The sequence below is a fragment of the Nansenia antarctica genome, assembly GCF_963989245.1.
Source record: "Nansenia antarctica genome assembly, chromosome: 19".
NCBI classification, from domain to species: Eukaryota; Metazoa; Chordata; class Actinopteri; order Argentiniformes; family Microstomatidae; genus Nansenia; species Nansenia antarctica.
This window is the reverse complement of record NC_137692.1, coordinates 7,388,538-7,402,527: the sequence shown is the minus strand read 5'-3', so window position 1 is coordinate 7,402,527 and position 13,990 is coordinate 7,388,538. Positions and strand designations below refer to the sequence as shown.

At 43.3% G+C, this 13,990-nt stretch overlaps 1 protein-coding gene across 1 annotated transcript; it reads left to right on the top strand.

Annotated features, from left to right (window-relative positions):
• Nucleotides 1-4,002: 4,002 nt before the first annotated feature.
• shha (sonic hedgehog signaling molecule a) lies at nt 4,003-12,480 on the top strand (the record flags this gene model as incomplete). The annotated part of the gene is made up of 3 exons (XM_080548884.1): nt 4,003-4,311; nt 9,203-9,464; nt 11,792-12,480. The coding sequence occupies 3 exons, from the start codon at nt 4,003-4,005 to the stop codon at nt 12,478-12,480; spliced, it is 1,260 nt and encodes a 419-aa protein (XP_080405010.1).
• Nucleotides 12,481-13,990: the final 1,510 nt, after the last annotated feature.

Here is a 13,990-nt window from a genome sequence, read left to right as displayed (position 1 = left end):
TCTGTGCTGTCTCTGTGTTGTGATAAATAGACGCTGGCCTGTGTTTCTGTGTAGAATGGGACTATAGTGGACATGTTCCCTCTCAGCCAACACAGCCTCTTCTGGCTGCATTATTCATGCCCCCTGCATTATTTACATTGCTTACCATTTGACATGTCACACATTTTGTTACCAATTTACAGGGAGGCCCTTTGCTCTTCTACTTGTGTGCTTGAGGTAATGTACCCTGTTCAAAGGCAGGTATAGGTTATGTCATTATGTCATGGACCACAGAGGATGTGTAGGTATAAAGGTAGGTATAGGTTATGTCATGGACCACAGAGGATGTGGGGAGTGAGGGCTGAAAGGTAGGTGTAGGTGATGTCCTGGACCACAGAGGATGTGGGGAGTGAGGGCTGAAAGGTAGGTACAGGTTATGTCCTGGACCACAGAGGATGTGGGGAGTGAGGGCTGAAAGGTAGGTATAGGTTATGTCCTGGACCACAGAGGATGTGGGGAGTGAGGGCTGAAAGGTAGGTGTAGGTTATGTCCTGGACCACAGAGGATGTGGGGAGTGAGGGCTGAAAGGTAGGTATAGGTTATGTCATGGACCACAGAGGATGTGGGGAGTGAGGGCTGAAAGGTAGGTATAGGTTATGTCATGGACCACAGAGGATGTGTAGGTATAGGTTATGTCATGGACCACAGAGGATGTGGGGAGTGAGGGCTGTGACTGGTAGGTATAGGTTATGTCATGGACCACAGAGGATGGTAGGTATAAAGGTAGGTATAGGTTATGTCATGGACCACAGAGGATGTGGGGAGTGAGGGCTGAAAGGTAGGTATAGGTCATGTCATGGACCACAGAGGATGTGGGGAGTGAGGGCTGTGACTGGTAGGTATAGGTTATGTCATGGACCACAGAGGATGTGTAGGTATAGGTTATGTCATGGACCACAGAGGATGTGGGGAGTGAGGGCTGTGACTGCCTCACCCGCCAGTGGTCTCCCTCTGCGGCTTGGAGGCACCTGTGTGGCATGCCTGGGTTGATCTCAGTGCAGTGAAACCTGAACCGAGGTGTTGACCTCAGCAAAGCAGTACCCTTACGTTTTTCTCATCTGTAGTCATTTTACACAGGACCTCCGTGGCGATGACTGCAGAAATGTGGCCAGCTAAGAGGACATGACGTTCTCTACCAATACGGCAAACAAATACAAATGATTTCAATGATTTCCACACCGCTACACAATCCAGTTTCCCTGATTTCACTTTTACACTCTGAAGATTCCAGCTATGGAAGCTCTAAATTCCATCTGAGGTAATGGCAAGTTTGAACTGGGTGCCATGGTGCCATGCCAGGTAGACTGGTCATCTTCTGGCCAGGGGCCTGGCTTTCCTGGGCAACACCAAGCTGCAGGTAGTTTCACCTGCTCTGGTGGAGCTGGCATAGGCCTGGCACACGGCGTGGGCACCGTGCTCTCTGTGCTGGACATCAGCCAAAGCTGCCTTTAATTAGACATAACCTGTCTCCTCCCCTTTAATTAGACATAACCTGTCTCCTCCTTATGGCACCTGCGCCACACAACAATAGTGCTGGAAGAGGGCAGAAGCAACGTGCCAGCCAGGTCTATATGCCAGCCAGGTCTATATGCCAGCCAGGTCTATATGCCAGCCAGGTCTATATGCCAGCCCTATATAATGAATAGTTAACAGCTCTCTCAGGATACACAATACAGAGAATACATATGAATTCTCATATCATATAATCTCTTGACCCCAAATCAACACTCCTTACTGAACAAGGGCTTTCGTCATTGCATATCAAACTATTCCCTTTCTACTGTTCTTCCAACATCTGGGTGTTTCTTGATTTCACTAGCAGGGTGATAACCTATCAATTAACTAAGGCCTTTCTCAGAGTCATCCCTCACTCACATATACAAGCTTACAATCATACAAGCTTTGTACAACCAGATGATATCCAGTCAAGACATACAATACTGTAGCTACAATATGATCCGAATCACATGCAGCATTAAACAGACGCTCCACACATAGAATAGCAAGTTATGTTTTGGTCATCCCCAGCTTCCAATAGAAGACAACAAATCATTATCTGCAATGGGGGCCTGCTAACAAAAGCCTTCAGTGGAGGAGCAGAGGCGTTAATATGTCTCCCAAGACAAACAGCCACCATCTTTGAGAGCGGGTCTTGCAAACGCGTGAGGACAAGAGAAAGTAAGACAATTACGCACATACCTCGCCTGCTGCTATGGGCCAGTGAATACAGTGGTTACCATGGCTTAATCTGTCAATGAAGTGGACTTTGGGGGGACAAGCTTTGTGGCTGATCCTTGGTCCAAACAGACAGCAGCGCGTTTGTGTACATTTGACAAGTAAATGTCAATAACCAATGGATGTGGAAGAGAAGCCTGGGATAACACCCTCAGGAACCTTAGAAGTCTCTACCCCCCATAACACCATTCAAGGCAAAACATCCTTTTGTGATCACAGACACAGGGAATTGATTATGATGATCATAATTATATTCCAGGGGTGGTTTGAGTTTTTTTCTCAGTTGGAAGACATGTTGAATTATGGAATGTATCAGAAACTGATTAGGCTACATGACTTATAGGCTACTAAAGAATACCAACTAGGATGATCTGTAAACCCACACAAGTCTTGAAGCCTACACTTACACTAACACATCATTCAGCACCTGTTATAACATTTGTTGGATTAAAACAACAACAAGAAGAAAAAAAAACAGCGTTTCGAACACATTTACAATTCGTAGCTCCACTTCGAATTTCCACGTTAATTTACTAATTATCATTTGGCGGATTGATGGAAAGGGGCATGGAGAGCGCGCATTGCGCATGCGGCATAACATGAAAACAGGCCTTAAGTTGGGACCTGAATCAATTAAATTCAGAGGCAAACCATTACCATAGGCAACTGTATAGGGCATCGTGGCCGAGGCAACCCGTTGTATTCAATGGACATATCGGTAGGACATGTGGGCAGACCATCGTTTAATGCCTTTTGACATGCCCTTAATCTAAACACCTGGTTAATTCATGTGTTTATTCCATTGTATGTTTTATTTCAAACCAGTAGATCACCGACTATTTTCCTACAGTAAAGTCCCAGTGCTGTATCCAAATGCGCATGGTAGCGCACCATAATGACAAAATAGATGATATGAGAAATATCCATGCTAATATTGGAGATTTTCAGACTTTTGTAATATTTTCGAGTTATTCTGTCGCCTATATCCTTCAGACACTCTTACATGGACTCGAACATAGACGCACCCACGCACGCACGTATACATGCGCACCGTGCGCTTCCATCCATTTTCAAATGCTATCCATGGGACGCTGAGAGCTCAATGTGTGCGCAACTTTATCCAATTTATGCTACAGCTGCGTGAACATTCAAATCATTCTCACACAAAAAATGTGTATGTACATGGCAACATACACTGGGTGCGTTTTCTTCCAACCGGCAATCCGTGTGTATGGTTTAAGAACAGAGGGGAAGGAAAATGTGTAATTGGTGTTTTCCCATGGATAGCTGCCCCTCCCCTCTAACCAACCCTTCAGGTAGGTGGAAAAAAAATCTTTAAAGATCCTTGGATTTGTCTGGGCGAACCAATCAGGTCCCTCCCCTGTCACAGATCGGTGCTATAATACATAGCAGTAAAAGCGCTCTGTTCGCACAAGCGGCTGCAGCTCGACTACGGAGAGATTCTGTGGCTCATTTTCTCACTTTTACCCACGAAACAACTGAACCAACTACCTCCTCCTCCAACTACCTCCTCCAACTACCTCCTCCAACTACCTCCCTCGATGAGTTCCGTTATCATTTCGCAGACGCATTCATTTCCGCACCTGCCACGGTGGTGATCGGGTCCAGACAGAGGAGGAGAGACAAGGACATTGGGAACGAGCACCGGGAGATTGAGAGAAACGACCGCCGGTTGATAACACAGAGGCACCGGATCGTTTAGATTTGATGTACGAAATGCTGCTGTCGACCAGAACCGTGGTGGTGGGTCTCCTCTGCCTGTCCTTGGTGTCCTCTGGGATGGGCTGTGGACCGGGCAGGGGCTACGGGAGGAGACGACATCCCAAGAAGCTGACCCCTCTGGCGTACAAGCAGTTCATCCCCAACGTCGCGGAGAAGACCCTGGGGGCCAGCGGCAGATACGAGGGCAAGATCACACGGAACTCCGAGCGATTTAAAGAACTGACTCCCAATTACAACACCGACATTATATTCAAGGATGAAGAGAACACCGGTGCGGACCGGCTCATGACTCAGGTAAAGAGAACAGCGCTTTTAATGTGCGTCTTCTGTCACAGTGTCAGTGGGACATTATAGCCATACCCTCCAAATATGAAGCCCATTACGCACCGTGATTTCCCAGTATCAATTGAAGTCTCAACTCTCAGTCTCTCATACGATCGATGTGTACAGCGATTCACTTTCACTGGCATAGACTTTGGATGAAGTCCTGCAAGGGTTATTATATATATCTATTAGGCTTCCTAATCTAACAGATGTATCATACTGGCGCACCGGCGGGACACTCGGCCTCCATGATTAAGGCAGTTTATTTGAAATATTAATGTGCTCTTCTCCTCATATCTATATTTGTATCATTGAAGGCCATTGTGTTAGACCCACATCCATTGCTCATCATTGGCTGGGATATTCGGTAATTGTGTAAGATTTAGATTCCATCTTGCCTTATATTAATTTCAGTCATCTGATCTAACAGTCTAAATATAGACTGCTTCAAACAGTCGGTCTTTTTTTATGCATGGATGGATAGGCTCATTCAGACATTTTCTCGCATACTGTAATTCACCCTTTCGCAGTTAAGTTTACCGGTGCATGAAGAAATTGACATTTCTTGGAGAATGTTCTGAACACACTATCACTACTTCATGGGTGGGACGTCGCCAATTAGTGCAATGCTATAGCCAGGCGCACCGACGCCGCCTCGGGCCATGCATTTAGGGACTGTAAAGTACCATCGGTTTTTGTGAATCCGGTAGTTTTTTGGGAATCAGATTATTGTACCATTTGATTACTTGTCTGTGTTACCCTTTGCCTATTCGATTTGACTTGCATACGTTGTCTTCAAAAAATATGGGTCAGAAATGTAGACTGGTCTCGCAAGTCTCTCTTGCGCCTTAGGAGGTTACTTGATTTTCGGTACTGTAAAGTCTTTATTAAACGGGTCTTTTGCACTTGCTGTGCCCTATATTTGCAATTAGAACGCTGGGTGGAATTGCTCAAGTCTGGCTACCTTAACATGCCACTGGACCTGGAGTAGGAGCCTAGGATGAGGAAGGCGCGCACCTAAGTCCCTGAACCGTACACCGTACACCGTACACCGTGCACCGTACACCGTCACCGCGCCATTGGCACGAGGTCACATTAAATATTCCCTCTGCGTGCATCTCCACATCTCTTAAACCCTAACCCTTTCCTCTGATAGATACGTTATAACTCCAACTGGGGGTCAGAATGAGATAGCCTAACGTTTATTCTGTCTGTAGCCCTTGGTCATTGCCAGTTGTGGTTTAGTGAATTGTGCCAAAGACTGATTTTTTTTTACTCGTAATGCGCTTTCGCCTCCTTATAGCGTATTCTTAGGGGTCGGACACGGGGAGGATTTCTCTAGGCTGATATCACTGCATGGATAAACAACATCAAAATCACCTAGATTATTTTCTTATATGACAGTGAAATAAACTCAGTGTTCTACGCTTTGTGGTCACGTTTATTGAAATGTACATGCATAATAGCCTGGGACACAGGCCTATATAGAAGACATGGACAACGTACTAATAGACAAGCCCCCCTTTGGGATGGCTGTCCACCCACCTCCTTAACATGACTTTCATTAGCCGGGAGCATTTGAACTTATGACCTTTGGTCAATGAACATAGTAAGCATAAACAATGTTATAACAGAAAGCGTACGTTTAAAGTGCGTATATCTCATATGGTTATTAGCCTATTGTATCGATCTGGCACCATAATGAAGCAACACGTGCACCTGCAACATCACAAGTTGCACCACTATTGCACCTTGGCATATGAATATGAAGAGCTTCAGGTTAGTGGTGGTCTAGTGGATAGTGAGTTGGACTTGGGATCGGAAGGTTGTGAGTTCAAATCCCGCCTGAAGCCACACCACTACTAGTGTGCCCTTGGGTAAGGCACTTAGCCCTCAGTTACTCCAGGGGGAATGTCCCTGTAATTCGTAATTGTAAGTCGCTTTGGATAAAAGCGTCTGCTAAATGGCAAAATTATTAATTAATTATTAGGTTAGCTGTGATGCCATGGTTCTTATTCCATGGGTCTTATTCCATGGTTCTTATTCCATGGTTCTTATTCCATGGTTCTTATTCCATGGTTCTTATTCCATGGGTCTTATTCCATGGTTTATTCCATGCTTTGTGGGCTTTGAGGAACGTTGATGACGTCAATCCCGTAGGTTTGCAAAGCAAAGACGCACTAGGTGCACAGGTGCACTGAAAGTTGTATCTAAGGGATCGATTCTTAGAATCAAGCTCAAAGTGCACTATTGTTTAAACAAACTGTAATTTCAAGCGAGATGAAACGTATGTCTGTTGTGGTTTCTTTAAATGTAAATCAACACAAGTGAGGATGACTCTTGCAGCGTGAAGCCCCCCAGGCGAGCCCCCTCGTTTATGACAGCGCTGCTTCATCCCCTCAACTACAAAGACACAGTTCTCCCCGTGGAGGAAAGTTAACGAGGTTGTCGGTTTACAAACATTAGCGCACAACCACCGACGTTTAAGAGTCTGTTGCGAATAAAAAGATCACTTGGGCTTCTGTGGCGAGCACAGTTTAATATGAACAGTAGCCTATCCCAAGTCAACGGGACCAGCGGGGTGTTTGCACTGACAGGTATCTGAGAAGTGTTTCTCTAACCAGTTCATTTGTGGACAGATTAAGAGGCAGGCTGCGGGCTTCAGTCTGAGCACAAAGCGCCGGCTAGGGGGGTCCTGCTGGGCTTCACGGTGGCTGAACAGAATTGGGCTTGATTTGCGGCACACGACCCAATGAATTAATAACTAGTTCAGGCTTCACGGCTCTTGACTCTGGCAATCCCACTCAGAATGTGCAGGAGAGGTTTGGGCATCATGGCACCTTTTCACCCACTACATTCTACAAGTGCCAGTAGTTTATAAATTGTCCATTTTGATCCCTTGTCGGAATGACATGCAGGGTCAATTGAGATATTGATACTTGTAACCCTGTGACCAGCACTGAACTGTTTTATCAAATTACAAACTGGTGTGTGTGTGTGTGTGTGTGTGTGTGTGTGTGTGTGTGTGTGAGTGTGTGTGTGTGTGTGTGTGTGTGTGTGTGTGTGTGCGTGTCGTGTGTAGTGTTATGTTGAATACCGTGTCCCCACAGTGTTCTGTTAGCCTTGGGAAAAGTCACCCAAAACACCTCCACTTAGGCAGTCCCGTCACGTCCCAAGAACCTGCGCGACAAGAATAATTAAACTTTCTCTCTGGTCGCAGTGAAAAGGCTCTTTGTGATGTTTTATTTGACATATTGGTAAAGTGTCGAAAAGAGTTGTCCTGGAGAAGGCCAAGCATCTCCACTAAGGGTCCCGAGACAGGTTACAGAGTGCAACTCTCCAATTAGGCCAGCTATCTTATAACCCAGCTATCCCTGAAGATTATCCCACTGAATATCAATTATTTATTCAAAGAAAACAGAGCTTAGAAATGATTCGTAGTTATTTCTCCTTCCATTCTCAGAACGCATTGTGTGTCTTGTCTATCACTGCTATGGCATCTTTGGGCGTGTAGGCCTACAAATAGGCCATTGAGCGGTCGCACCTCCAGGAGCAGATCTATATGTTTTAGGCCAGTGAAGCGAATACAATGCCTTATCAATTTTTCATCAGGAGCGTTTCTATCTGAGATGTGTCCTCTAAGGCTGTTCTTCAGACAGAACATTCTAGCTTGGAGGCACATTCAACCAAGCCGGTATATTGTGTAGACTCACGATGGATGTCTGTGGATATTGATGAAATCTCAGGTGACCATTAGTGTGGAATCTTGCTTCAACAGAAATATCTAAAATGTTGATGTAGCCTACCTTTCTCTCTCTCTCTCTGTCTCTCTCTGTCTCTCTCTCTCTCTCTCTCTCTCTCTGTCTCTCTCTCTCTCTCTCTGTCTCTCTCTCTCTCTCTCTCTCTCTCTCTCTCTCTCTCTCTCTCTCTCTCTCTCTCTCTCTCCGTGCGCGCCTGCAGGTGTGTGCGTGTGAGAGGGGGACTATGTGGCTTAACGGTTTGCTTCAGATCATAAGGGTCAGATATGAATTAACATCCACAATGAACTCACGACTTGAACACGTTTTTCCTTCTTGACAAATTTAGGCAAGGCAAGTTTATTTGGAGTAACAGCCAGGGCAACAGGGCAATTCTAAGTCATTCAAAGTGCTTTACATACATCATTAGAAGGGGAACCTCTCAATAAACGTATGTTAACCATCTTCTATGACGTACATTACAACAGTGTCCCATAACCGTGATCCTGTAATGTAACGTGAAGATGATATGCTATAGCTTGTACTGATCTGAAAACCAAGTCGCATCGAACAGAGCACACAATACTAATCCAAAAGTCGTGATCTTAGAATGATACGGTTCTATCTCCGTTTAGAATGATAAGGTTCTATCTCCGTTTAGAATGATAAGGTTCTATGTCCGTTTAGAATGATAAGGTTCTATCTCCGTTTAGAATTATAAGGTGCTATCTCCGTTTAGAATGATAAGGTTCTATCTCCGTTTAGAATGATAAGGTTCTATCTCCGTTTAGAATGATAAGGTTCTATCTCCGTTTAGAATGATAAGGTTCTATCTCCGTTTAGGGCAGTTCAGAGATATTGAGCGTCAAAGTTTTTACATTCCATTATGTTTTGTGAGATGGAACCTTTGTATTTTATGAATTACTAACTCAAAAATGTCAACATTTAAAAAAACAACACCACACAGGCATTAATAAACACCTAATGGATCAGATTATGTAAAAAACTCAATTTTGACAAAAATTGAGATAGAACCTTATAATTCTAACGTCACGAAGTATTGGCCAACTCCCAGATCTTGTACAGCATTCAAGTAGGTTAATGTTGTTTTTCCTTCCCGCCAGAGATGCAAAGACAAGCTGAACTCCCTGGCCATCTCCGTCATGAACCAGTGGCCCGGGGTGAAGCTGAGGGTGACCGAGGGCTGGGACGAGGACGGACACCACTTCGAGGAGTCTCTGCACTACGAGGGCCGGGCCGTGGACATCACCACCTCGGACAGAGACAAGAGCAAGTACGGCACCTTGTCCCGGCTGGCCGTGGAGGCCGGGTTCGACTGGGTCTACTACGAGTCTAAGGCCCACATCCACTGTTCTGTCAAAGCAGGTGGGGTACAATCACAAGCCATTTGTTGAGTCAACACAAAAGATCAAAAGATATGTGAAGGAAATGTAAAAGGCACTATTGTAAGAAAAAAAAAAAATCTAAGCGATAAGGAATAGCTTTTATAAATATAATACAAATATATATTAAAAGGAGGACTTGCTATATATATTTAGCAAGCCCTCCTTTCAACATGTTGTTGCTATACAGTTCAATTTAGAGTGGCACGTTTGGCTGGTTTCCAGTAGGCCAGTATAGGCTATAACGTCCAGCAATCCCACATGCAGACCTATTTGTTGACCTATTTGTTGAAAGTTGTAGGCCAAACCTATGTCTTCTCTGGTAGGCTACGTTTTGTGGTAGAATGATCATTGGCTAATTCTAAATGATTGGTCAACTATAGTTCATATCCCACATCATCTATCCGACTCAATTAATTACATTTCATGTATGGCTAGGCTAATCATGGCTATAAACAATATTCTATGTTACTTACATCCACTCAAATCCTTTCAACGTCTTAATTCATTGTCATACCTGCTTGGTGTCCCCTCGTATTGTCCTGTTTCATGTTGGGATTATAGTCCACTTATTCCTCTGGACTGATATTTAGCTAACGTAGGACTATATGTATTTGCTCAATTTATTGTGCAATGTCTTCTTTGTTGTGTGTGGACATATCGCCAGCTCATGTGTTATGGCACAGGCTCCCATGCAGGCTATTTCATGATCTTACATCGCCCCACACTGTCTCTAAGATGGAACCACGGCCGTTTATGTTACAATAACTGTTCTTCGACTCATGAATGCCAACATGTCATGGAATATGTTCTATATTCATTTCATTTTTGCTCTGAACTTGAACATTAACTTTAATATGCATAGACAGTCAGTGGTAGGCTGTTTTTAGCTCTCAATCAATAGGAAAAGACATCTCGAAATTAGATTATATTTTGTTTCTATCGAAATTATGAAATAGCATTAGGCCTATTTGAAGACTATTTAAAACGTTGCCAAATCTAAATTATTTCTTATAGGGTTAAACGTTATTGGGTTATAGACGAGGCCTATCAACTCCGATGGTCAATCTGCCTTGGGCCTATCTCGTATTCCAATGTTTTAATCTGTTTTACATTTTCCGTGTTTTCCCGTGGTGCAAAATGTAGATTATTAAATCACCACAGCCATTATGATTTAGTCCGACATTTTGGGTTTCAATTCTTTCTTTACACTCTTATAACCCTGATGGAGACCATAACAAGCCTATTCTTCCAAAAAGCTATATAAATATATATATATTTCGTTTTGAATTTAATCGTAAATCTTCTACTTAACATTCAGCACACACGTTTTGAGATCATATAGTCCGTGTCATTAGGGGTCATGTGACTTTACCAAAAGGATTTGGATTTAGCAATGTTGAATTCGTTGGGGGCAAATCTGGTTTTCAATTGTCACCTTATTTCATGCCTGGGAATCTTAAAAGAAGATTAAAAGACGAAATTCAGAGCAGACCGATTCTTTTTTTTTTTTTTTTATGTGTGTGTTTACTGACAGTGTGATCCTGGAGAGGAATGTGAAGAGTTCTCCCAAGGCTGAATTATTGTCATCCAGATTGACAACAAAGCAGGGAGAGGTGGTCAAAAAGACCGACATTGATGTGACTGCGGCGCATTTAGAGTCCGGGCCCTCATTTAAATTCAAATCTACATCTTGAGAGGCTTGGAGAAGTGGCTCCACTGGGTAAATAGTGTTTCTGAGAGTAGTGAATGTGTGAGTGTGTGTGTAGGCTGTGTGTGTGAGATGTCACATGGACGTTTCTGCACCTGAGTAAATATAGAAGAGAAGCTGGGAAAGGCCTAAGTGTTCTTTTCGAAGAGTGGCTCGGTCCACAAGCAGATTTAGAATGACAATGTCCGCTCTTTCTGGGTTTTAATTAAGGTTAGATGAGCCAGGGCTTTCTGTTTCTCATTCACATAGGCTGCTGCCATTATGCCAAATGAATGCAAATGTCCCACCACGTTTTATAGACTTGATAATACAATGACACCTTTATGTTGTGAGTTCAAATTCGTTCCATAAATTCGTTCTACAAAAACACAATTTATAGGCCTACTTATCCCTGTACAATTCCTCCGTGGTTGGATATGTAAACCTATATGGTTGATTCACATATGTAAACCCTATATGGTTGATTCACACAGTTCTGCATATGGGCCTATTTGACGCGCCTCAGCCATGCAGAATAGCCGGTGACCCGCCCTGGTTTGACGGGGAACTCTAATAATACAAGTCTATTCCCTAATGAGATCTTCTCTTCTATTCCACAGAGAACTCAGTTGCTGCGAAGTCGGGAGGCTGTTTCCCAGGTTCTGCTTCGGTGACCCTCCCAGATGGAAGCAGGAAGGCCGTCAAGGATCTCAGAGTCGGAGATAAAGTCCTCTCTGCGACCAGCGAGGGAGACCTCGTCTACAGCGACTTCATCATGTTCATTGACCAAGAGTCGGCAACAAGAAGAGTGTTTCATGTCATAGAGACTAAAGAACCAGCCCAGAGAATCACCCTGACTGCTGCCCATCTGCTCTATGTGGTCAACAGCTCCACGGATGACCTCAGCACCATGGCAGCGGTGTTTGCGAGCAAAGTCCAACCTGGACAAAAGGTGGTCGTCTTTGATGATTTGCATAAGCAACTCAAGTCTGTCACCGTGGAACGGATTTACCAGGAAGAGCACGAGGGCTCGTTTGCACCGGTGACCGTTCAGGGAACCATCGTGGTAGACCAGATACTTGCGTCATGTTACGCGGTGATTGAAGACCACAACCTGGCGCACTGGTCCTTCGCACCTGTCCGGCTGAGCTACTGGCTGTCCTCGGTGCTTCTCCCCAGAGACCCCCAGCCCAACACCCCCTTAGAGGACGGGGTTCACTGGTACTCCCAGATTCTATATCAACTAGGAACGTGGCTCTTGGACAGCCACTCGCTTCATCCACTTGGGATGTCAGTGAACTCAAGTTGAAACCTCACACGGAAAAAGCAAAATAAGACTGATGTAGGACAATAAACAATAGTAGAATAAAAAGACAAAGGCCCAAGCGGAGTTGGGATATTTATTTCAGTGACTTTTACATGATGTGTCCCTTTCAAAGAATGAATGGAGCCTTAAAAGTTTTGTTTGAATAATTTATTCTCATGTGAACTCGCTGGTGTCACACGAATGGATCTAAAGCGGTGTGACCAGCAAATTGTGCAGAATCTATTTTTGTATCTCTCAAGTAAAACCGCAAAGAAAAAGAAGAACTTGTAAAAAAGGAGCTAACTTCTTGACAGGTTGTAATGTTCTGGGCAGATATATATATGTGCAACTGACTGTTATATTTTGGGGAGAACAAACTTCGTGGGGGTCCATAAATTATATTTTTATACACAGAATTGTAAATTAGATTTTGACAGATCGTTACCGAATCACATTTCGTTATTTGAAATAGTGTAAGATACGAGAATATATTTTAATTTAAATAGTTTGGGAAACGTCTTGGAAATCTTGTATGTTTTGTTTATTAAGAATTCTACTATTTTGGAAACGTTTGGTATAAGTTGTCAGAGTGGGACAGATATTCTGCCTCATTCCTCTGCTTTTGTTGTGTTTCTCTTTTCTATTTTCTTTGAGACATGTTGAAATGCACATTCTGACATTCTGACATTCTGACAATTCAGTAACAGTATAAGTAGAATAGGACAGAACAAAACGTTTCGTTGAATAAATTAATAAGTAACTCCTGTAAATTTACTAAAATGTATTTTTCTTTTCATATTTTGTAATAGGGAAATAGTTTTATAGAAATGACATGCGGAAGATGCACAGTTTGGATAGTATATAATAGCGTGACCGTACCAGTTAACTTTCATAACAGGGCGATGTGTCAAAAATGTCTAGAGTTTATTATTTATATGTTTATTACAAAATGAGATAAAGAAAATATTCAAACCTGCAGTTGTTACATGTCTTTGTCTCTATAGTTCCACCCTCAACAGACGGGTTATGAACAGACAACTTTGTATATTTAAAAACAAAATGACAAATGAAATTTGCACATTTTGATTTGATAAGAAAACTTTTTACTCAAAGGTTTTGGAATAACTCACATTCCCCAAGCCATCATAACGACCAACCAACCGAAAATCTTCAATTGGTCTATTATTGCATAACCAACTTCTGCTCAAATCTCCCATGATTGACATCAATTAGGCGGCTAAGGATTCGCGCGAAAATAGCTACGCGCGTTTATCTCCGCTCAGGCTTGAATGCCTTTGGTGTCGTGGTTTATTATTTGATTGAAATGTAGGCCTACTCTAATCAAATGTTAGCAGGTATACACGGGACAAACATTTAGGGATTCCCCTAGGCTTTGAACTGCCTATTGGCCGCTTGTGAAATCTAGAGACCCCATGTTAAATTTAACGAGTTTAGCCTTTCGCAAATAACTTCTGAAAAACTTGCAGACAGATTAAACAGAACAGTGTTTGTT